General features: G+C 27.2%; 5 protein-coding genes across 9 annotated transcripts; 4 read left to right on the top strand and 1 right to left on the bottom strand.

The window, feature by feature from the left end:
- Positions 1-46: 46 nt before the first annotated feature.
- On the top strand, positions 47-12,306 carry LOC114119607 (elongator complex protein 1). The gene is made up of 17 exons (XM_027981216.2): positions 47-843; positions 909-1,048; positions 1,127-1,403; positions 1,467-1,581; positions 7,941-8,026; positions 8,223-8,367; positions 8,437-8,755; positions 8,830-9,448; positions 9,536-9,761; positions 9,921-10,091; positions 10,167-10,363; positions 10,425-10,565; positions 10,633-10,690; positions 10,755-10,888; positions 11,800-11,930; positions 12,014-12,038; positions 12,115-12,306. Exons 1-17 carry the CDS (start codon positions 141-143, stop codon positions 12,180-12,182), a joined length of 3,555 nt encoding a protein of 1,184 aa, XP_027837017.2. The 5' UTR covers positions 47-140; the 3' UTR covers positions 12,183-12,306.
- On the top strand, positions 2,947-6,891 carry LOC114119608 (DNA-directed RNA polymerase II subunit RPB2). Its single transcript, XM_027981217.2, has 2 exons — positions 2,947-6,353; positions 6,416-6,891. Exons 1-2 carry the CDS (start codon positions 3,109-3,111, stop codon positions 6,702-6,704), a joined length of 3,534 nt encoding a protein of 1,177 aa, XP_027837018.2. The 5' UTR covers positions 2,947-3,108; the 3' UTR covers positions 6,705-6,891.
- A 2,341-nt stretch (positions 12,307-14,647) lies between the features above and the next one.
- LOC114119579 (adrenodoxin-like protein 2, mitochondrial) lies at positions 14,648-17,936 on the top strand. 4 transcript variants are annotated; one of them, XR_007603375.1, is made up of 7 exons: positions 14,648-14,816; positions 14,880-15,047; positions 15,576-15,688; positions 15,765-15,897; positions 16,419-16,502; positions 17,638-17,714; positions 17,775-17,936. XR_007603375.1 is itself a non-coding variant. In XM_050197834.1 (6 exons), exons 2-6 carry the CDS (start codon positions 14,950-14,952, stop codon positions 17,642-17,644), a joined length of 435 nt encoding a protein of 144 aa, XP_050053791.1. In that variant the 5' UTR covers positions 14,648-14,816; positions 14,880-14,949; the 3' UTR covers positions 17,645-17,759. The 4 variants fall into 4 exon arrangements, 3 of the variants coding, with proteins under 3 accessions (XP_050053791.1, XP_050053789.1, XP_050053790.1); XM_050197834.1 differs by lacking the exon at positions 17,775-17,936 and having other exon boundaries at positions 17,638-17,759; XM_050197832.1 differs by lacking the exons at positions 17,638-17,714; positions 17,775-17,936 and having other exon boundaries at positions 16,419-16,898.
- LOC114119580 (dolichol-phosphate mannosyltransferase subunit 3) lies at positions 17,551-18,485 on the bottom strand. The gene is made up of 3 exons (XM_027981172.2): positions 18,004-18,485; positions 17,859-17,936; positions 17,551-17,798 (listed from the first exon to the last, which is right to left on the bottom strand). The coding sequence occupies exons 1-3, from the start codon at positions 18,151-18,153 to the stop codon at positions 17,745-17,747; spliced, it is 282 nt and encodes a 93-aa protein (XP_027836973.1). The 5' UTR covers positions 18,154-18,485; the 3' UTR covers positions 17,551-17,744.
- Positions 18,486-18,887: 402 nt separating this feature from the next.
- On the top strand, positions 18,888-24,057 carry LOC114119577 (RNA pseudouridylate synthase domain-containing protein 1-like). Of its 2 annotated transcripts, none has more exons than XM_050197831.1 (4): positions 18,888-19,134; positions 20,083-20,329; positions 22,099-22,375; positions 22,533-23,183. In XM_050197831.1, the coding sequence occupies exons 1-4, from the start codon at positions 18,964-18,966 to the stop codon at positions 22,543-22,545; spliced, it is 708 nt and encodes a 235-aa protein (XP_050053788.1). In that variant the 5' UTR covers positions 18,888-18,963; the 3' UTR covers positions 22,546-23,183. The 2 variants fall into 2 exon arrangements, with proteins under 2 accessions (XP_050053788.1, XP_027836968.2); XM_027981167.2 differs by lacking the exon at positions 22,533-23,183 and adding an exon at positions 23,790-24,057 and having other exon boundaries at positions 18,891-19,134.
- Positions 24,058-24,792: the final 735 nt, after the last annotated feature.

The raw sequence follows: 24,792 nt of genomic DNA, 5'->3' as shown, positions 1-24,792 counted from the left end.
CTTATCAAATATAATAATAATTTTTCACGTGTGTGATATGTGTGATAAGATATTGGTGGTTTCAGAATTTCAGATATATATTTTGTAATTTTGTAAAAGATTCTAAAATTGAATATTGAAAATTTTAAAACGAATTCAGTATGAAAAATCTTAAGCTGCACAAGTCTAAAGTGATTCATGTCGAACAGTTAATAGACGCTTCATCGGTTCAGATAATTTCCAATGGTGAGTTATGTTATTCGACCAAAGACACCATTTGGCGTTTAAACTTAAACGAGCAACCTCGTCTTGTGGTGGATCTATCTACAACAGATGTACCCTTCTCCGCGGATGTAGATACCATCAAGATTACCTCATATTCGTACTATGAACCGTGGGATTCTTTTGTGGTTGGTTGTTCAAATGGCGATGTTCTATTGATACAAGACAATATTGTGGAAATTGCGTACAAGTGTGAAGACATTGTCTCCAACATACTGTGCAGTCCTGACTTTGAACGCATCGTTCTATTGACAGGCAAAGAACATATTACAGTGGTGACAGATTGTTTCGAAATCTTAAACAATTTTGACATTATCAAGGTAGAACTTACAGAAAAGTTATTGGTAAATGTTGGCTGGGGAAAAAAAGAAACACAATTTCATGGATCAGAAGGAAAAGATAAAAGAGTAGTGAAAGAAGTTATTGGAGATGGAGACCATTCTGACGATTCAATCAATATCTGCTGGAGACCTGACAGTTTATTATTTGCAATTGGATTTCTTGATAAAGTCGTTAATTTAAGATCTATTAAAATCTTTAACAGAGATGGAATTCTACAGTACATAAGTGAACCTCTTCCAGGTAGAACACTCTTCCATTATATTTAAGAATAATGCTAACTTATTTTTATTGTTATTGTGAATTAGGAGTGGAAGCTGTATTAAGTTGGAAAACTACTAAAGAACTTTTATCATTTTCTCAACACACAAATGAAAAATATTTTATCAGTTTTATGGAAAAAAATGGACTTAAACATGGGGATTTTGAAATTCCATCCACAATTAATGTTAGTAAATATTTAAACAGTTTCAATTTATTCCTTATTATATTAACTAGTATTTTTTTATTTCTTTACAAATAACAGGTAAAACAGTTGTTGTGGAACCATGATTCTTCAATATTGTGTGTTCAGTGTGATGATTCAGATAAAAATTATTTATTATTCTTATCGTGTACTAATTATGCATGGCAGATTAAAAAATGGATGACAATTGAAAACAAAATAATTACTGCAAAATGGTTATTAGATAATAGTTTACGATTAATTACTAACAACGGTAATTACTACACATTATATTGGTCTGAAACTTTATGTACTTCAAGTCCAGGAACTCAAGACTGGGTTGCTGTCATAGATTACTGTAAGCATATAATTTTTTTTTATTTAATTATTGGAATTTTCTATTTTCTATTTATTTTTTTAGGTTCAGTTTTACTTACACCATTTAAACAAGTTATAATACCACCTCCAATGTATGACGTAAAGTTAAGTATAGAATCTCCTGTGGACAGTATACTTTATATGCCTCACAATGAAAGGTAAGATATTTTGGTAATAAAAGTTCTCTAATATGTTTTTATAAACATGCTAATATATACCATATTATCAATATCAATGGTAATATAGGTATAATATTATATCATAGTATAATTTTTATTTATTAGTTTCTTTGAAAATTTGGCTAAATTTATTTTAGAGCACAATTTGTAATAATTATGATTATTCGCTTAAAACTTTTTCAATAAAATATTAAAATAAAAATAGGTTTAAATGATTTCCATTATCTTAAACAAATCTATAAATAAAGTTGTAAGTTATATTAAAACATATGTTTAAAAAAAAATAACACATAAATTTACAAAATTGTTTTATGTTTGTCCTCATTTTTTATCTAGACCTTAGTAAATATTATTTACATATGATAGTTTTTAATTATCAATATATTATATTTCAGTATATTATAACTTACAATGATCTTTATCCTACTTTACTTTCATTAAGTGCAATATACTCTTACTGTACTGTAAGTCTGTAAGATTAACTTCCTAGGTCCTTAGTAGCATTTACAAGGGCTTCCCCACCCACCTTCTTAAGTCTGCACACTCTATCAACTCCTCTGTCTGTGATATTCTACCATCTTATTAACTACTTTAGTAAATTAATAATTGTCATAACTATGTGACCGAGTCTTATCTCTTTTTTAAATCATCCAACATATGACGTATCCTTCAGTGTTCAAAATATATTCCAATACTATCATTCTACAACCTTACACGTTTATTTTATATAATATGTATTCTCAAAATTAACACTTGAATCTTGTGAATTCAAATCCAATATTTTAATTGTTGAATGTAATTGTAGTATAAAGTTAAAATATAAAAATAAAACCTTGCAAGATTGTATAAAGTAGGTATACAATTATTTGACTAACAATTACTGAATATTAGTTTTAATTGTAATTATAGTTTAGCTATCATGCTATTTTAAAGGATATAATTTCCAAAATAATGATTTACACCTTTTTTTTGGCACCGTCGTTCTTAACTCGTTGAAATACATGTTTCGAAAAAAAAAATCAAAAAATCGTGTTGTAGCTGAACTGCAATTATACTAAAGTCCAAAATGATTTACATAACTTGTCCAATTCATCTTAATATTTGTAACCGCTAAAACAGTGTTTATAAAACAAAATTAGTCTAAATAATTATAAATGTATTGAATATATTGAATGATATATTATAATATGTAAATAATCATGTGCGAGATTTTATTTTGTTTTATTTTTCAAATCTGTCCGCAATAGCCGCGTATTTTATCATTGTCATGTCAATATAACCTATAAAAACTTTATATACTCTTTGGAATTTATTACATTTTTGCTTGATAATGATACTATGGTAGATTGAATGTTGTGGTTGTGTGTAAATGAATAATGATTATTGTTGAATGTTTTCAAACGGTAAACGCGTTCTTAGTTCTAACTTGTAATAATTTCGGTAAGAAACTAATTACTAAACAGTTATAAATTAAATTTAGAAAAGTAAAAAATCTTATAAAACAACATGTACGACTTGGGCGACGATGAATATGAGGAAGAAGAGGAGACCGAAGAAATTTCTAGTGAACTTTGGCAAGAAGCTTGTTGGATAGTTATCAATTCTTATTTCGATGAAAAGGGTCTTGTAAGACAACAATTGGATTCATTTGATGAATTTATTCAAATGTCCGTACAGCGTATTGTAGAAGATTCTCCTCAAATTGAATTACAAGCTGAATCACAACATACACATGGTGAAATTGATACTCCTACTAAGTATCAAATTAAGTTTGAACAAATTTACTTATCTAAGCCTACTCATTGGGAAAAAGATGGTTCTCCATCTCCTATGATGCCTAATGAAGCTAGATTACGTAATTTAACCTACTCTGCTCCACTTTATGTAGATATTACTAAAACTGTGATTAAAGATGGTGAAGAACCAGTTGTCACTCAACATTCTAAATCATTTATAGGTAAAATACCTATAATGTTAAGGTCAACATATTGTCTACTATTTGGATTAAACGATCGTGATTTGACTGAATTAAATGAATGTCCATTAGATCCTGGTGGTTATTTCATTATTAATGGATCCGAAAAAGTACTAATCGCTCAGGAAAAAATGGCTACAAATACTGTATATGTTTTTAGTATGAAAGATGGAAAGTATGCATTTAAGGCTGAAATAAGATCTTGTTTAGAACATTCATCTCGTCCAACTTCTACTCTTTGGGTTAATATGATGGCTCGTGGTGGTCAAAGTATAAAAAAATCTGCAATTGGCCAAAGGATTATTGCAATATTGCCTTATATTAAACAAGAAATACCTATTATGATTGTGTTTAGGGCTCTAGGATTTGTTGCCGATCGTGATATATTGGAACACATAATTTATGATTTTGATGACCCAGAAATGATGGAAATGGTAAAACCGTCTTTAGATGAAGCTTTTGTTATACAAGAACAAAATGTTGCATTAAATTTTATTGGTTCCCGTGGAGCAAGACCTGGAGTAACTAAAGATAAACGTATTAAGTATGCTAGAGAAATTCTTCAAAAAGAAATGTTACCTCATGTGGGTGTGTCAGATTTTTGTGAAACTAAAAAGGCCTATTTTTTGGGATATATGGTTCATCGTCTTCTATTGGCTTCGCTTGGAAGACGTGAATTAGATGACAGAGATCATTATGGTAACAAACGTTTGGATTTGGCTGGACCTTTATTGGCATTTTTATTTAGAGGATTGTTCAAAAACTTAATGAAAGAAGTGCGTATGTATGCTCAAAAATTCATTGATCGTGGAAAAGATTTTAATTTAGATCTTGCAATTAAAACTAAACTTATAACTGATGGTCTAAGATATTCATTAGCTACAGGAAATTGGGGTGATCAAAAGAAGGCCCATCAAGCCAGGGCTGGTGTATCACAGGTATTAAATAGACTTACATTTGCCTCAACATTATCACATTTAAGACGTGTGAATTCCCCTATTGGACGAGATGGTAAATTAGCAAAACCTAGGCAGTTGCACAATACTCTATGGGGCATGTTATGCCCAGCAGAAACCCCTGAAGGAGCTGCTGTTGGTTTGGTAAAAAATCTTGCTTTGATGGCCTATATATCTGTTGGCTCTCAGCCGTCACCAATTTTGGAATTTTTAGAAGAATGGAGTATGGAAAACTTGGAAGAAATTGCTCCTTCAGCAATTGTAGATGCCACTAAAATATTTGTAAATGGATGTTGGGTTGGTATTCATCGTGATCCTGAACAACTCATGGGTACTTTGAGAAAACTTAGACGACAAATGGACATCATTGTAAGTGAAGTTAGTATTATTCGTGATATACGTGATCGTGAAATAAGAATTTATACAGATGCTGGTCGTATTTGTCGACCATTGCTTATTGTTGAAAATGGAAAATTATTGCTTAAAAAACGTCATATTGACAGTTTAAAAGAACGTGATTATAACAATTATGGATGGCAAGTGCTTGTATCTAATGGTGTAGTTGAATATATCGATACTTTGGAAGAAGAAACTACAATGATTGCTATGTCACCCGATGATTTAAGACAAGAAAAAGAATACGCATACTGTACAACTTATACGCATTGTGAAATTCATCCAGCTATGATACTAGGAGTATGTGCATCCATCATTCCATTCCCTGATCACAATCAGAGTCCTAGGAATACATACCAAAGTGCTATGGGTAAACAAGCCATGGGTGTCTACATAACCAATTATCATGTTCGAATGGATACATTAGCTCATGTTCTTTATTATCCACATAAACCTCTTGTAACAACAAGATCTATGGAGTATTTACGTTTCAGAGAACTGCCTGCTGGTATTAATTCCATTGTAGCAATTTTATGTTACACTGGTTATAATCAAGAAGATAGTGTAATATTGAATGCTTCTGCCGTAGAAAGAGGATTCTTCCGATCGGTGTTTTTCCGTTCTTATAAAGATTCTGAATCAAAACGAATTGGAGATCAAGAAGAGGTATTTGAAAAACCAAATCGCCAATCATGTCAAGGTATGAGAAATGCCATTTATGATAAGTTAGATGATGATGGTATAATATCTCCTGGTCTCAGAGTATCTGGTGATGATGTTATTATTGGCAAAACAATGACACTTCCGGATAATGAAGATGAACTTGAAGGAACTACAAAAAAATATTCCAAACGAGATTGTAGTACATTTTTAAGAAATAGTGAAACTGGTCTCATTGATCAAGTTTTATTAACATTAAATTCAGAAGGTTACAAATTCTGTAAGATTCGAGTTCGCTCTGAAAGAATTCCTCAAATTGGTGATAAATTTGCTTCAAGGCACGGTCAAAAAGGAACATGTGGAATACAATACAGACAAGAAGATATGCCTTTTACTTGTGAAGGCATCACGCCTGATATTATTATTAATCCTCACGCTATCCCTTCCCGTATGACAATTGGACATTTAATTGAGTGCTTACAAGGAAAAGTGTCTGCAAATAAAGGAGAAATTGGTGATGCTACACCATTTAACGATGCTGTAAATGTACAAAAAATTTCAACTTTATTACAAGAATATGGTTATCAACTGCGAGGAAATGAAGTTATGTATAATGGCTTTTCTGGAAGAAAAATTAACGCTCAAGTATTCTTAGGACCAACTTATTATCAACGTCTTAAGCACATGGTAGATGATAAGATACATTCAAGAGCAAGAGGACCTGTACAAATTTTAGTACGGCAACCTATGGAGGGAAGAGCTAGGTAAGATTTTATAATATAAATACTTTATAATTTTAATATTAAATTTATTTTAATTTTTCCAGGGATGGTGGATTACGTTTTGGTGAGATGGAACGAGATTGTCAAATAGCACATGGGGCTGCTCAATTTTTACGTGAACGTTTATTTGAAGTATCTGACCCCTACCGTATACATATATGTAATTTCTGTGGCTTGATTGCAATTGCTAATCTAAGAAATAATACTTTTGAATGTAAAGGATGTAAAAATAAAACTCAGATTTCACAAGTTAAGTTACCATATGCAGCGAAATTGTTATTCCAAGAATTAATGTCAATGAACATCGCTCCAAGGTTGATGGTCACTAACTAAATTAATATGAATAGCACAGATGTGACTGATTTGTTTTATTTTAATTATACTTTAATTGTATTATATAACTATCATAACAAACATAATGAACTGTACAAAAAAAGAAATCAATATTAAAGTTGTAATTTTAATGTGTTTAATAATAATAATAATTTTATAATAAAGTGTATTCTTATTTTGATAAATATTATTTCGAGTTTTTTGTTTTCCTTTTATATTTTTAATTCATCATCAAGTATTCTGTTACATAGGTTGTTAATGAATAATAATAATAAAAAAAAAAAAATTATTGTCTGAAATTGTTGTTTAATAATAATGAATATACCTTTAAGGTAATTTTTTAATCGAACAACACTAACAGTTTGTCCTATATAATTCACAGTTGAAATAAAAACGCATTCATTTTTAAATTCTTAAGCTTTTTACTTTTTTGAATGACAATATACAATTTTTAAATTCATATAATGAAACAGAATATTTTTTCGAGTGTTTCAATACATATAATCAAAAATTTGAATGAGTAGTTCATGAGTTATAAGTATTTAAAGTTTTTGTGAGCAGAGTAATAAATCAAGATTTTGTGAAGTACCTCCATATTACTCAATTCTGCTTACCTAAACTTAAAATACTTATAACTCATAAACTACTTATTCAAATTTTTGATTATCATGTATTTAAATACTTTGAAAATTTTTCTGTTTCAAAATATGAAATTAAAATGTATGTTGCACACAAAAAAGTAAAAAACATATAAAATTTAATATTTAAAAAAAAAAAATGTTATTTTATTTTATTTCAACTTGAAATTACTTTATAAAAATATTTTCAAATACATTAATAAATGTTAAAGTAATGAGTTGTTGACAATATAAGAAACACTATTTAATATTGTGTTAGTATACAAAATACTCTAATATTTTTCTACTAATAGCTTCATCTTTAAATATTTTATCACATAATATAATATGAAAAAAGAATTTAGTTGCTTAATATTTTATTGAAATAGGTAAATATCCTTTATTAATGAACATTAACTAATAAGTAAAATCATTGGTTTATAATGTACAGATATTATAAAATCTAGTTTTTAAATAAATCTGAATTCAATCTCACATGGCATGCTCATACTATTACATGTTATAATATTATCCAGACAATTGATTTGTGTGATATATCAATAAATTGCATAATAATTAATTAAAATATATGATTTATTTTCAATTTTTGTTCTTACAGTAAAAATGGAAATGATATTTGTATCATTACTTCTGATCAGACTATTCACTTTTATCATTATAAGGAAGAATGTTATGTAAAAAACAGTAAGTAATACTATATAAAAGTAATATATTATACTACTATACATATATTGTATGTTTATTTAAAATTAAATATTTGGAATAAAAACTTTTAAAATAATAATACTTCTCAAACATTTTATTTTTGTTAATTGTATTATTTTCTTTTCTTATTCTGAAATGACTTATAAGTAAATATTGTTTTATTTCATATTTTCAGCTACCATTTACAATATATCACATATGTCTGGAATATTTAATCACTGGTTTTGGATAAACGAAAATACTATTTTATTTAGTTTATCAGAGGTTGGAAGCATCCATTATGTATGTGTTGCTAAAATTAATGATGGTTTCAAACACATGTAAATGCTATTATATCAATTTGTATTATATTGGTATAGATAAAAATTATGTTATTTATTTATTTATAGAACTAAACATAATGTTGAACTACCAGTTGTAACAATTCTGAACCATACTAAAGGTGCTCTGATTCAGCTATCAAATGGACAATTATTGTTGTGGAGCGAAGAAATGAATATAATTGATCCCTATTTTGATTTGCCTGAAGAATGTACACATTTGAGTGTAATGGACAATAAAATCTATGCTCTTGGTGTCTCAAAAAGACTTTTTGAAAATGATAAAGTGATTTTAAATAATGTAGGGTCATTCTGTATTCGATATCCTTTTGTATTAGCTGCCACATTAAATCAAAGGCTTATTGTGCATAATATACATCCTACTAAAGTAATAAAAGAAATATTGGCTATTAAATAATTCATAGTATATAAATTATAAGTTGAATTGAACAAATGTTTCAGGATAATAATGATCAATATCACCGTCGTGTTGAATCTGGCTCAAGAATTATAACAGTTACCGGTAATTCGGTTATATTACAATTACCAAGAGGAAATTTAGAAACAATTAAGCCAAGACCTTTAACAATTTTATCTGCTGTTGAACTTATTCAAGATCGAAAATATTTAATAGCATTTGATCTTTTGCGCAAAGAACGTATAAATCTTAATGTATTGTGCGATTTGGATCCTTTAAAGTTTATTGATGATCTAAATGAATTTATCATCCAAATAAAAGACCCATCTTGGATAAGTTTATTTGTTACTGAATTAGAAGACAAAAATTACTTGAATACTGTTTATGCTTCTCAATTTCAAGAAAACAATGTTGAAGAATTAGATAGTAAAGTATTCACATTATGTTCACGCTTAATGAACACCATGGAAAAACTCGACAAAGATAAATATGCTTTTCCTTTACTTGGGTGCTATGTAAAATTAAAACGTTTCGATTTAGCATTAAATTTAGCATCAATGAATAATGACTATTTAAAACACTTATTGTTCTTAGTTGATGTAGATCAATTGTATAAAGCTTCACTTGCTGAATATAATTTAGAAATGGCTATGAAAATTATAAGTAAGCATTTACCAAATTTAATTAACTTATGTGTCTCAATACTTTTTTTATAATTTTTACTAATTTATTTTTATATTGTATTATTAGATAATTCTCAACTTGATCCAAAAGAGTATGTACCATTTTTAAAAGAATTGGAAAAAATGGAATGTCATTTCATGCGTTTTACGATTGATGATAAATTAGGAAATAAAGAATTGGCCTTAAAGAATTTAGTAAACTGTGGAGGGCAGTTTGAAAAATGTTTGAAATATATCACAGATAACAACCTCTATTCTTTTTCATTGACATTATTTAATAGAGATCTAAATGAGTAAGTGAAAATAACTTTTATTAATCCTTACTTCTTGAAACCAAAGATATGATCTATTAATATATTATACTTTACTTTAAATGTATAAAATGTAATTTTTATGAAAATAAAGGTATAATTTAAATATTATAATCCATGTATTAAATGGTTTTATTTTAGATATAAAACAATTGCAAAACATTATGCAGATTTATTATATTCTAAAATGGATTATAAACATGCAGCCTTAATATACAACCAAAGTATTGAACGGAATAAGGCTATTGGCTCCTATTTGAAAGCTGGATTTTGGAAAGAATCTTTAGAGTTATCTTATGAACTAAATTTTGAGTAAATAACATTATCACAATTATTATAATTGTTTTTATTTATGTAATAAATTATATAAAAATGATTATTGTTTAGTGACTCAGAAATTAAAAAAATTAAAGCGAACATTTTATCTACTTTATCATCTACTTTAAAGTTCAAAGAAGCTGCTGATTTTGCTGAATTTGAATTAAAGGATTCTAAATTAGCTGTGGATTATTGCATCAAAGCTCAAGATTATACTCATGCATTATATTTAGCTCGATCTAGATCATTACTTGATAGTGATTTAGGTATGTGTTAAGATTATTATATATTTACACTTATTTAATTTTTAATTATTATATTTTTCAGAAAAGTGTATTAGATTGTCTTGTTTAAATACTGCTCAAAATCTCATCTCTGATATTAATTCACAAAATGAAAATTTTGTTGCTCTAGCAAAACGTTTAGTTGAAGTTAGAAAAGAAAATTCTAGTGAAACAACTCCTTATGGTAATGTTTTATACAATTACATTTTTAGTTTTTAAATATGTTTGTAATATAGATGTATGTTTTATAGATAACTTAAACGATACAAGTTCGGAAATTAGTAGTGTATCATCTTATCGCACATCAAGGTAATATATATTTTATACTAAATTACTATAATCAATTTTTCATTAATTGTACTTTAATTTATAGCACTCGAACTAGTTGTAGAAGTGCCCGTAAACAACAACGTAAAATGTGGAATTTGAAAAAAGGCAATTTTCGAGAAGAACCCACTATAGTTTTGACTTTAAAACAAATTATTGAAAAGCTTGAAAATTTTAAAGGTTATTTATTAATTAAAAAATATTTTTACCTCAAAAAGATGTCAATGAATTATTTGTTTTCTCTCTTTGATAAATAACAACATGGACAAAATAACATTGTTTTATTTTTTTTTTTTTTTTTATGTTTTTGATTAATCTTAAAGTAAAATTGCCCATTATATCAAAAATTATATAGAATATTATTTTTGAATGTAACACACAACAATGAACAGTTTTTTAAATGTTTTCTTTAAATAATGAATGTGTTTTGTCTATGAAAGAAAAAAAATATTGTGCTGACATCCTTTTAATAAAACACATGAGTAATAATAAAATAAAACTTATATATAATATAATTCAATGCATTAGAAATTCTCTATATTATCATTAATTTTTATTACTTATTATAGAAATTTAGGTATCACTTATAAATTATAAAGAATAATATTCAGTATTTTTGATTTTTAAGAAAATGATTAGTATATATTTTTTTTCACTTTTAGTTATATATTTTATTATTTGTAAAATTATAACATTTTTCAAAGTATTTAAAAAAGTTTCTAACAAAACTCTGATACCTAACTTTTTTCTTTATAATTTTTATAATAGGTTCTTTTTTTTCTTCACCTATTGCTCCTACTATTTTGTAATGGCCACCTTTTTTATACTTCTAAAGGTTTAGCCTTCCCTCCACCTAATCTTAACTTCAGCAACTGTTATGTGCAATTCTTTATTGTGTCTATATATTTCTTCTTCGATCTTTCTCTCCCTATCTTTATTTCTATAGTCATTCACAGTTTCGCCACCTCCAAGTTTATTTTTATTTTTTTATATTATATTATAATACCTTCATCTCCTCTCAACAAGAAAATTATAGTGATGTGCCCTTTTTAATGAAATAGAATAATATATAATTCATATATTTTTCATAGATAATGTAAAAACTATAAGTTTATTACTTGTGAGATTTGAAGAATTTGATGTTGGACGTACTTTACAAACTACATTGGAATCCTTTCAGACTTCTATTTTTCATCACAAATCAACTGTTTGGCCGATTTTTGTAAGTATTTTACACATTCTATATTATTGACTATTAATAATATTACGATCAGTTAAAAATGTATATTATTATTTTATTTTTAGAATGAAACTGAACAAATTATAGAAGGTAATTAATAATAATATCTTAAGTACAAGTAACAAAATTGGTAATTAATAAATTAATGAATATAATTTGTTTTCAGATGCAATTCTTTTGAGCCCTTTAAAAATAAAACCTGACAAAAGTTGGAAACTAAGTATTTTAGAATAAAAATGTTCATTTGTTGCTTATGTATGTATTTAATATATTTCAATAATATAAAATTAAAATATAATATTTTGTTTTTCTCAAAAACTATATACGTACAAAAAAAAAATACAAACATTATCTTTTATATTATTGTCATATTTGTTTTATTTTGCTTATTAATATTTTAATTATATTTGTTGCTATGATGTCCTCAGCTTTTTTAAAAGGGAAAGATATGAATTTCTAACAATTCACAGACATCAATACAAAAAAAAAAAATGTTATCTATGTTCCATAAAATATGCCTAAATCACAGATCATATCTGTGGCCTAAATAGTCATTTCAGAAACAATAGATAATAAAAATATAAATATAGACATTTTCCTTGTATAATTTTCTGAAATGTTTTTAAAATACTTATTACAGATATCTTGCACTTTTTCCAATAGGTTAGGACAGTTAGGTATGAAAGTAAAAAATTATTTTTTATACAATTTGTACCCTCTTACTTAACTATTACCTAATTATGTACTATATTATATTACTCCGACAGGATAGGAAAAAGATATTATATAACTGATATGTAAAATGCGAAAATCCATCGCTCATCTCAGTTGTAGGTATCTGCATTTATCTCAATAAAAAAGCAAAGCTTAAATATGTGAATGTGATACAAGGTATAAGTCATAATTCATAAGTAACTTATAACAATTTAAAAATGTCAATGTTACATACTTATAGTAGGCACAAATTTATTTTATAAGTATTTAAAATTGGATGAAAAAATACAAAAATAAACCACTTTTCTTGGCCAAGCTAGTATATTATGTAAAAAAATTCAATTTTTAATGGTTAAACTTCAACGTAATATAAATTTGCCTTAGCCACAATAAGGATTGTACTATCTGTATCCCGACTAACATTCCTTACAAAGTTATAAATCAGTAATTTAACATTGTAATCTATATAATTTAACTAAAGGCAGTAGGTACTAGGAGATATCAATGGTGTATCGACTGAGTCAACCTCTCTATAAACATCTCGTATGGTCATATAATATAATACCGCCGATTTGGATTCCGGTGCTATCCCTGAATTTCCGTAACCTGTCTAACCCTAAAATATTTTCTTGAGAGAAAAGATATTCTCAACTATTTCGTAGAAGAATATAAACATTTTTATACAATGGTGGTAGTACGGGAAACACCCGTGTCCCGTCAGAGCCTACGACACGTACGGGAGAGAGATCTTGGGTACCGTTCAGCTCGACGGTTGGGTTGCGCTTAGAATTAGCTGATGCATTCATTGGAACTTAATTGAAATATCATTTCCTGAACCAAGGCCGTAGCCAGGGGGGGTTCAGGGTTCAACCCCCCCCCCCCCGAAATTTGTTTTGAAAAAAGACTGAATACCTAGTTAGAATTTCATATTTTATTAGTTATTACATAATGTAACATATTTATACATTAACCCCCCCAAATATTGTTCTGGCTACGACCTTGTCCTGGACTATTCATGTCTCGACGGAGACAGTTCTGTAGTCGCAGATAACTCTAAAGTAGACTGATTCCTATGTTCTTATCAACTTTGTCTTAGTTTTAGCCGTAACGGTTACTATGTTGGCTCATGACGGGTCATCATATTATAGAGGCTCTCTAAAATACTCGCAAAAGCTTCTTCTTCTGTCTTCATCCAACAAAGGCAGCTTTGCCAGAGTCGAGGCCAGAGTAAACATCTTTTGCAGTCTTGCTACAGTGTTTCTAAAAGAATAACACCCAATACCCATGTGCCTAAACTACTTAGTACTTAAGGTAAAATAGAATATCAGTTATAGTTTGATGTACGGGAGATTCGTAATCCCACCTTCTCGTCAGCATAACTGTATTATTCTTCTGGTAAATCTACTGAAGGTCGTGGCTCTATATCCAACATATCCAGAATTGAATTAAACCAAGGATTCTCAAGCTGCTGTTTTATTCTAATCACCCCCCCAACAACTGCAAGTCTATGCATACAAAATGAGTTCTAGCTTTAAGTTGAGTTGACCGGCTTGTCACTTTATTAGACACCTTATGAAGTTGCTAGGAGGACCAGATTCCCTCTAATTCATGCATGTTGGGAAAATGGAAGTATCGCATCATTCAAGCAATCGTTAAACACCTGAAGAGAACAGTAAGGGCAGTTAAGACAGCTTGTTAGTTGTTAAAAAATGTCGTTAGGATCCTTGAGGGATTGATGACAAATTCTGCAGCGACAAAGATGGACCAGTTAGTCAATATTTATAAAATATGCTTATTGACTTCTAGAAATCTAGACGATACCACTGTCACTGTGGCATCGAAGATTATTTTTAAACTAAATTCATATGATTCTACACTTCTACAGTATTTTGGTGGTAGTTAACGCACTCTATTGATATTAATTGGAAGTACATTGGTAGATAATAATCCACGAATTAAAATGATATTATCTTAAATCGCGGTGCTTAGTGCTTACCTTTACACGTGATAATAACACATAAACACAGAATAGGAAAATAATATTCTGGGCTGTGAGCTACATAGTCTGTACAAGTAGTAGGTACAAGTGTACAACCGTACTACAGATACTATTTTTTTTTTATAGGTACATAGTACAAACTAGATACTTTACTGGTATGTAAGTTGTAAAGTTGCATAGTTTTATCTTTTAAATTAAAATTATTGTTTTATATATAGGTATAGAAGAAAAAATATTTTTAACTAAATGATAGATTATTTTTTTTATACATATAAATAATCATCAAGCATGTCTAAACAGTTATTAAAATATATTATCACAAAAAGTTGTTTAAGAAGCAGAATACATAATATGAAATATATGAGTACAGTAAATAATGAAAAACTGTAAGTACTGGTTATAATGAACAATTTATATACATTTTAGTAAAAAAGTTCTAATTCATTATTTTTATGAATTCAAACAAGTATAACTAGTTTTTCTTATTTATTTAAGGCATGTTTTAAAATTTAAAGTAATTTAAATTGCATTGATTATTCTATAATAATATAAATTGTTTAAAAAAATGTTTAATTCTAAGAACATTTTTGTTTTGGTTAGTATTAATACATTTTGTAACATGTTCTTTTATATACTTCATAATATTTAAATAACAATATGATGCCTAATTAAATTTTTTTTTTCATTTATACTTAATATAATTGTTTTATTAAATAGATGTTTCTAATAATTAGTTATTAGTTGTGATATCTCATAAATATACCAAATTACGATTTAATGGAACATTCACTTCATTCTTCATTGTCGATAGACAACATACTCTAATAAAATACAATTGTATTCAGTCATATAGGTACCTACCAAAATATAAAATAATTATCTTAATACTTACATGTATATTTTTAATTTTTTAGTATTAAAGTAACTTTTAACAAAGCCAATGGTGACAAAATTACTGCTGAAGGCAAAAAAGGAGATTCTTTATTGGATGTCATCATCAATAATAATTTAGATTTTGATGGATATGGTATGATCTTAAATTATTAAAATAAGTATTCATAACTGTATGCTGTAAATAAATTCTATTAAACTTCATTTTTCAGGAGCATGTGAAGGTACATTAACATGTTCTACCTGTCATGTGATTTTAGATCCTAAAGATTATGATGCATTACCTGAAAAACCTTCAGATGAAGAATTAGATATGTTAGATTTAGCATATAACTTAACTGATACGTAAGAAAATGTTTATTGGATTTTCATAATGAAAATTATTTTAATTTTTCATAATAACTACCTATTTAACTATTATTACAATCTTTATTGGTAATTTCTTAAGACATTTTAAGTTATTTAAATTTACAAAAATCAATTTAGTTATTATAATTTTGTTACTAATAATATGATTTAATTTATCAATATTTTGTGCTCACTATATTTTTTTTTTTCAACTAGTTCCTCAAAACGTTTAATAGGTTATACCTTTTTTAATATTAAATTCTGGTTTTAAAACATATTTTTAAATAATAAACTTAATATTCTGTTTCATTGGTTGATTACATTAAATGAAACACTACATTTTATTTTTTAATTTAAGATATACTGATTTATATTTTAGAATTTACAGAAATAGTACAGTGAGTACCAAATTAATTTAATTTATTAAAATTTATTAAAACTAAATGATTGAGTACCAAATAAAACCTTAACTGTTACTTACTTAGTTACTTAACTAGTATTTAATAATTTTGTTTCAGATCTCGATTAGGATGTCAAATAATTTTAGAAGAGAAGTTAGATGGCTTAGAAGTCAAAGTACCAGCTACAGTTAATGATGCTAGGTATAATTAAAGTATATATTTTAAAAAATATAATTTTTCATTTTTTATATCAACATATATTATCTATAAATCTTAGCTAGAACTTAAGGGAGAGAGAGGAATTTAAATGTTTAGATGTTTTTTTTTTAAAAATTTATGTTTAATATACAATAGAAATTGTTTACAACAACATCGAATATGCTAATTTCTACAAATATTTAATTATTTATATTTCTTGTAAGTAGCAAGATTTTATAAGCTTTGGCCAATTTGTTGTTATAACCAGTTTTTTGTATTTTAATTTTAACTTATTATATTATGTAACTTTTCTTTAGTCATGCAGGGTATTTTTTATGTTCTCTCTTATAGTAAAAATTTTAACTAAAAAATAGACCAACTTCTGTGTACCTCCTATTTAGGTATGCTTAACATTATTTTGGTTAGCTTTTTATTCTTCTGTATACTTATGTCAAAGTTATCTTGATATATATTTTTCATCTACGTCACCATGTAATAATTTATTATGCACAATATCATGTGTATTGTGTATGGCGTTTATAAAAAAAAAACTATGGAATATAATATTTTTTTTTATGCCAAATAATTTTATCTTATATGTTATATTATTATAACTTTTAAATATTTTAATTTGTAAATAATAACTATACATTTTTTATGAATTATGATTTTTATTGCATAAACGTTCATTTTATTTTCCATTATTTTTTAAATATTACAGCAATAATTTTAAGAGTAAAGTATAAAATTTTAATCAACAATTGTGTTTTAAAGTACACATTAATAAAATCAAAAAAACAAATTATAAATTACTTGAATAAATTAAAATAATTAGTAATATTAATTAAGATACTATTATTATACCCCATTCGACTACTGATGTTACAAAATATTGAATGACTTATTAAGGGTTAATAAGATGGTATTATTATATTTATGATGTGATACACCATAATAATTTATTGAAAGAATTTTTAAATAATTTTGTTAATTTATATGAATATAAATAGTATAATGTGCATCTTAACTACAATATAACTATTTTGATACATATTAATCATATAATAATTTATTTTTTTTTATTATTTAATATTTAATGTATGTTTATGTATTTACAAAAAAGAAATTTTTATTTCAGAGACTGAAATAATGTATGTAAAATTACATTTTAGCCATAAACATTGTTTATGTGGAATGTTATCTTCGTTGTTGCAAGTAAATATATATATATATACAAATAAATAATTAATCGAATTTGAATCCTTTTTTTCTTAGGGCTGTTCTTGCTTCTTTTATTTCCTATGGAATCAAAACATAGAATTAAACTTAATAACACAAATATTGAATGTTATAAGTTACCGCCTGTAATTCCTCTGCAGCCGATTTACAATCATTGAAAGTAGCCACTCGATATAATATAACTGCCAATGCAAACACCTAAGCATATTTATGTTATAATGGAAATAGTCAGTATTTTTCAAATTATCATAATATATGTACTTACACCAAAACAAATCAATAAAATAATTGGTAGAAATTGTATGACCATGAAACGTTCCTTGGAAATTTTATTATCGTACTGATGAAAAAGAAGACTTAACCATAATATAGATAGTATATTTACACCAACAACCCATTGCGTTAATTTTTTCATTTTTTATCCTTTCGCGATCACTCCTAAGTTTTCTACACTAATGGAAATATTACAATAAAAGTAAATATTTACAACTATAAGGTTTTTAATTAGCATCCACTATACTAAAATGGCACTTTGTATAATAATTGAATAAATGAATTAGTCAAGTTCAAGCAATACTGAGAAATTTAAATTTTAAAGATGTATTATAAAATTGTTATTGTGCGACGTGCACGGTGCACTATAATCTTGTCGCCTCATAGAATATAGATAAGGGCATAGTTCCGTGATAAGAGTATAAGACCGAAACCCGATGATATTGTGAATTGAATATTTATGACCTTACCTAAACTTTGGATGTGGTTTGGATATTGGATTACTTTTGTAAATAGAACAGTGTTTTAGATAGTAATACTATAAAAAAAAAAAAAAAATAGTATGATAGTATAGTACTAACCTAGAACAATTTATGGGCTACACTTTTGACTATCAACTAAATTCACTCATGAGTTATGGCTAAATAGATATTATTAACTATTTAACTTTTTTTAAGTCATATACTCATGTATTGTATTCACTATAGTTGCAGTTCGGTGACTCGGTGTTAACCGAAACTATTAATTCGGGATCGAATAGGTTCAGTCATATAATACTGTTCTATTCATAGACCTTTTTAATGAATTTAAAAAAATTCTTTTTTTAATTTATGTTTTGAAGGTAATTGATGATGTGATAACAAATGTTTGTACTTTATCAACTGATAATATTGAATATCGTAATTTTAATTTATAACGTAAAAGTTTTAAATTTTTCTCATAAAATGTTGAAATGGTATTCAAACGTTTAATTAATTATTTTATTTCATTAATTAACCTAGTTGTCATCAGGCTTGGCTTATGTGATTCCGACAACATTGATGTGGAAATCGTTTACAAATCAAACGATTTTATAATAGTCAACAAACCCGAAGACATATTTACAAACAATCATAACAAAGCAGTCAGTATAATATAACCCAGTATTTAATAAAAAAAAAACTCGTAATCGATACAATGGAAGGCAATGACCCCTTAAAACCATTATAGATTTATTGTAATAAAATATATTAAAATTTATAGTGGTTTGGAAAAAAATATCAAGATATGATGGTATGATAGAAGGGTTTAGAGACACTACTTTAAAGATGCAAATTTAAGGTTTATTTATTTATTTATTTATTTGTTATTTAATTATATACCAATTTATTTGTAGACAATTAGGAAAAATGTTTCAAACTATTATTGGAAATGTTGGTAATAAGAGGATTGTGATAATTACTGATTTGGTGATTTACGAGTATGAATATTGAATATTTTTGTGAAATTTTCCAGAGTCTTAAGAAGTGATAGTATGTTATGTTTGAATATTTACATTATTTTCAGTCCCTAGTGATGTAATATTTTTTTTTATTGTGATTTTTATAATTTAGATGGATATTATAGACTAATAGCAAATAGGTATATTAGTAAATAATATGTAAGGGACAATGGTCCAAATTTCAACAAGGCCTCTCCATTATTTTAATACATAAAATCCCCTAACTTAGACTTATTTTCAATATTATTGAATCATATTATCACCTATTATTTTTAATTTTTAAAAAATGTTTTGAAATTTGTTTAAACAATTAATTTTATGATATTCTGAATATCATAATCCCAAAGAATAGATTTCATCTATTCTTTGTAACCTATTGCTATATTCAAAATACACACTATTTTAAAATGATAAATAATAAACTAGAATTAAAATTAAACAAAACATTTTTTTTTATTTAATTGTCTCAAAAGTCATGTTTTTAAGTTCTTAAGCCTAACAATTTATAGTTGAGCCACTAAATTGTTTTATTGGGTAGTTATTTTTAAGTGTATTAAACCACTATAATTATATTATGTTATATTCCTACAGAGGCCGTCCTTGGATGTAATACTGGGAAAGAAATATCCACATTTGGTAAACAGCAAATTAGAACACAGTTTCTATTTTGTGCACAGGTTAGACTTTGTGACCAGCGGTCTGTTATGTATTGCTCTAAACAAACGAGCGTGTGCCAAAGCTTCGAGTGCTATGCAAAAAAGAATATCCCAAAAATATTACATAGCGTTAGTCAGAGGACATGTGTCCAAAGACCATTTGGATTTGACCAACCCTATTGGTAATAGACTTTATAATGATTAATGACTTATATAATTTCAAATATTATTATTATAAATACTGTTTAAAACTACTAATTAACACATAGTTCAAAAAGAAGTATATGTGATAAGATAAATTGATATATATATATATTTAAATAACCATTATTTTAGTAATTTTAATAAATGATTCATATTTTTATAATTAATTTAATTTTAAATTAATATTATAAAAATGTTAAAGCATAAAATAAATTGGAAACAGGTATTCATTTGATTTATATCTTTATGAATACAAATCATTTCAATTGGGCAAGGATACTATTATACTTACTAAGATAATAAGTTAAAGATTGATAGAACACAATATCTGAAAGATTATAAAGTGGATTTTTAGGAATAGACAGATTTTTTATTACTTATTAACATTACTTGGACAGTTAATTAAGAATATTAATCTGCAAGAAGAAACAAATCTGACAATAATTTTCCTCACGCATACTCACTGAGTATTTAGAAACTGTAGTCTGTAAGTATGATAGATTGTCAAATTTATTTGAGTGTGCCGATTAACATAGGGTATGGAGAGTGAAAATGAAAAACATTATGTTTTGTCATATTTCAATGACAGTTATAATAATTGTAATAAAATATATTTTCAACAAAATAAAGAAAAAAGCAAAGAATGTTAAAATTAAATTAAGAAATAAAAAATAACATAAAATGGACAAAAAAAATGTTAAGCTTTTAATACACTAATTTAGAATTCTAAATAGAGCAATTAATGTATTGATTTTACAATGATTGAATCAAGGATTGAATGATATGTATGTACATTTTAAGAATAATTTAAAAATATTTATTTATACTCTAAATCTATTTACACTGTTGTACCATATTTACAGTGAGACATCTTTAAATTAAATGATATATATTATTATTATTAAATACTTACAAATTGCAATATTTTTACAAATAATTAAATCAGCCTACTACAATACTAAAAGTAAAATAACTAATAGTTGTATATTAAAACATCATATTATCATGAAGTATACCTAGCGATATAGGCAGATTCTCCTCAGAATCTTTTTAACTTAATGATAGATCATTGAATTCATTTTCAAGCTTAACACACCCATTATGATTATAGTGTCAGAGCTTACTCACCACCTATGTGCAGCAGAACAGTACTAATTTTCCCACCTTTTTTTGCTCGTAACTTGTTCGAGAACTTACTAAGGAGTAAGCAACTAATTTAAATTCTAGCACAGAAAATACAGATTATTAAACACAGATTCATATATGTATTAGAAAATATGAAATAGACTCAAAACATTATTTACCGATACATCTCTGAATTCAACTAGGATTAAATTCAATACCAGATTGCTTAATTTTATCAACTAAAAATAATTGTAAAGTTAAGTGTAAAAGTTTTTTTGAAGTTGATTAACTGATTATCTGGAACTATCTAGCTACGGACAATTAATAGCCTCAGTTATTCATTGTCCATATAATACATAATACATATTTCTATACTATTTTTAATAATTATAATCAGACTACTACTACAAAACGACCTATTCGAATTATAAACATAATTTTATGTGAAATAGTGTAATAATAACTAATAGTCAATAGATAAGTACCTAACCAAAATAGGGATACTGCAGTCTATAAAGAGATGATCCAAAGTAAGACGAAGTAACGAATTGTATTTGCAATCTCGGTATTGAGGTACCTATCGTATAATATACTACATATTATCCGTTAATTTATTTTACAGGTTACTGTGCGAAAGAAGTGGACGGAAATAGAAAAATGTGCAACGTGGACGAGGAGTGTTGCACCGAACCTCGGGACGCGCACACTCGGCTAGTAGTGTTGGAACGTGGCGTGTACATGTCGTATCCCGCTACTAAAGTTCTGTTACAGCTCGTCACTGGCCGACGTCATCAGATTCGGGTGCACTGTTCGACGATTGGCCACACGATTGTCGGTGATTACACGTATAGCGGTCGCAAAGATACGAGTCCGCACCGGACGTTTCTTCACTCATACAGGTGGGTTGTGGGAGTGCCGTGAACAGTGATCAGTGATCACTGACCCGACCGAAAGCCTCGAAAACTGTCGGGTGACGTGTCGGCAAAAAATACTAACACTGGCCTGGGACTACTTAACATTTTCAATAATAATTTGAATTTGTGTATTGTAATCTAGGTTAATAGTATGACTATTGAAATTAAGCACACCCAAATTACAATATTTCTGGAGATCCGTGTCCGCTATGGCGCTATACTAACTAGAGGTGGTCTCAGTGGCGTATTTACGAGGAGGGATATGGGGGGATAGATCCTCCCCTTGGTCTTTTTTTTACTAGTAAGTTTAATAATATCGGTAAGTGTAACCCCCCACCTACGAGAAAATTATGTTTTCCAACGTATATCCTCCCCTGGACAAAATCCTAAATACGCCACTGGGTGGTCTTATATGGTTATGACTTATGAGGGTTGAACCTAAAAGGGTTTAGATACTATTTCAAAAACATCCGCTTAGTAGTTGGTACCTACTTGGCTACTTATTGATCGTTCAAAATGATTACTTAGTTAATATTTACTAAAAAGGTATCTATTAGTAATATGCAGAGCTAGGAGTTGTATGCAACAGCTTAATATGTTTTTTTTTGTTACGTCCAAATGGAATTTAAGTGAGTAATGTCCATGGACCGCGATTTATATTAATATTGTGATGAAAATGGAACTATTTTTATTTTGCATGTTTTTGCATATGTTGAGCTTAATGCATATTTTTGCATACTTAGTATTATCGTATTTATCGTAGGTACTTAAACCGATAATAATTTATTTGTTCAAAATATATAACTTGGTTTTTTGGTCAAATATAAATTTTATTTTTATAAATACAATCCTATGGTATAATATGCTATGTACGTCCACCGATCGTTTATATTTAAAAATTTTAAAAAACATTTGGTCGTAACATTTAATACACATATTTTTACTATTGAATGAGAATTAAAAGTTTTATTACTAAAATAATAATTAATGCACGCGAAAAATAAATAAATAATTCAATTTTTAATCTCAATTATACGTATTATATGATAATCAGCTAATCACTGATGTTTTTCAATAAATAAATATATTTTTTATAACTATATTAATTTTGTGTGTATATATTTAAAAAATTAAAATGCATATTTTTGCATATTTTAAAATTTGTTATTGCATACAAATCATAGTCCTGGTAATAGGTAACATAATCAAAGTTCTATGAGTTCTAACTTCTAAATAAAAATCTCAAAAATAGTGAAAAATAATGTATTATATGCGAGTTCTTATGATACTTATAAGTTATAACAACCTATAGGTTATAGAGTTTCACCTATGATGATATATAATGATTGACGATTGTATAATGTATTATGACATTTTTGTGCGTGGTTATTTGTTTTAGACTGGAACTGGGTGTCGACGGCATAAACGTCCAGACGAATGACCCGTTTACTGAAGCCAAACTTAACGGTTTGTGGATCCCAGTGGAATATGTCAACAGAGCGGAAGACGATTGTTCTCGACTGTTTAGTAGGTACAGCTGACATAATATAAATAAATTATGATTTCAGTGATTTCATAGTATTATACCATGTATTTATTTACATATCTGCATAAAAGTCAGTTTTATTAAATATATTTAATATAATAATATCTACTTATAATGTTCATTGTTCACTGTTCAATAATAACATCATCCTGTAAACCTAAATTAATTTTTCCTTTGGTGATATTATTTCGGATTAGTTAAAATAACCACATAGTAATAATATAAAAATAATATTATTAGATAATAACTCTATGATAGTATTATGATCAAGCCCGGATTAAGGAGGGAGGAGGCAGGGGGCCACGCCTTCGAGGTCCACGTGTGTAAAGTGCCCATAGTCTTCTCGGCTTAAAATTACATTGAGTGATAATTTGTACTTTTTAGTTTTTATAGTACCTTCAAGAATATTTTAATTTTTTTTTTCCTTGTTTGAACTTACGGGCGATAGGGCCCGTTAAAAAGCTAGAAAAAAAATTGCACGTGAAAATACTTCATTATATTATTGTAAATATGAATTTTAATAAAAAAAAAATATGTTTTTAATGTTGTTATCCTCATATTAACTTATGCATGATGCTTAAATAAAAATTTTTATATTTGTTTTATTGTATACTTTTATAATTTTAAAGTATTGTTTTCATTGATTGGGGGCCCACAATCATATATTGACTCCTGGGTCTCCAAAGGTCTAAATTCGGGCTTTATTATGATAATTGATTATGAAATAGTATAATCACAGAATAGATTAAATAATCAAAGTTCACCAAACCAAGCTTATAGACCACAGTAAAAACAATATGTTAGACATGTGTGTAATAATACCTACTGGCTACTACCTAATACCTAATATTATTTA

Source organism: Aphis gossypii, chromosome 1 (assembly GCF_020184175.1).
Source record: "Aphis gossypii isolate Hap1 chromosome 1, ASM2018417v2, whole genome shotgun sequence".
NCBI lineage: Eukaryota > Metazoa > Arthropoda > Insecta > Hemiptera > Aphididae > Aphis > Aphis gossypii.
Note: the sequence above shows the minus strand (reverse complement) of the source record. Positions and strands in the feature narration are given on the sequence as shown.

Coding starts and splice junctions, on each gene's coding strand:
- LOC114119608 (XM_027981217.2), top strand. CDS start 3,109: ATGTACGACTTGGGCGACGATGAATATGAGGAAGAAGAGGAGACCGAA. Junction 6,354..6,415: donor CCTATGGAGGGAAGAGCTAG/GTAAGATTTTAT, acceptor TAATTTTTCCAG/GGATGGTGGATTACGTTTTG.
- LOC114119577 (XM_027981167.2), top strand. CDS start 18,964: ATGGTATTCAAACGTTTAATTAATTATTTTATTTCATTAATTAACCTA. Junction 19,135..20,082: donor CAAACAATCATAACAAAGCA/GTCAGTATAATA, acceptor ATATTCCTACAG/AGGCCGTCCTTGGATGTAAT. Junction 22,376..23,789: donor ACGTTTCTTCACTCATACAG/GTGGGTTGTGGG, acceptor TATTTGTTTTAG/ACTGGAACTGGGTGTCGACG.
- LOC114119579 (XM_050197832.1), top strand. CDS start 14,950: ATGTCTAAACAGTTATTAAAATATATTATCACAAAAAGTTGTTTAAGA. Junction 15,048..15,575: donor ACAGTAAATAATGAAAAACT/GTAAGTACTGGT, acceptor TTAATTTTTTAG/TATTAAAGTAACTTTTAACA. Junction 15,898..16,418: donor GCATATAACTTAACTGATAC/GTAAGAAAATGT, acceptor ATTTTGTTTCAG/ATCTCGATTAGGATGTCAAA.
- LOC114119580 (XM_027981172.2), bottom strand. CDS start 18,153: ATGAAAAAATTAACGCAATGGGTTGTTGGTGTAAATATACTATCTATA. Junction 17,937..18,003: donor TTTTATTGATTTGTTTTGGT/GTAAGTACATAT, acceptor AAATATGCTTAG/GTGTTTGCATTGGCAGTTAT. Junction 17,799..17,858: donor CTGCAGAGGAATTACAGGCG/GTAACTTATAAC, acceptor TTGATTCCATAG/GAAATAAAAGAAGCAAGAAC.
- LOC114119607 (XM_027981216.2), top strand. CDS start 141: ATGAAAAATCTTAAGCTGCACAAGTCTAAAGTGATTCATGTCGAACAG. Junction 9,762..9,920: donor TTTAATAGAGATCTAAATGA/GTAAGTGAAAAT, acceptor GTTTTATTTTAG/ATATAAAACAATTGCAAAAC. Junction 10,566..10,632: donor TAGTGAAACAACTCCTTATG/GTAATGTTTTAT, acceptor TATGTTTTATAG/ATAACTTAAACGATACAAGT.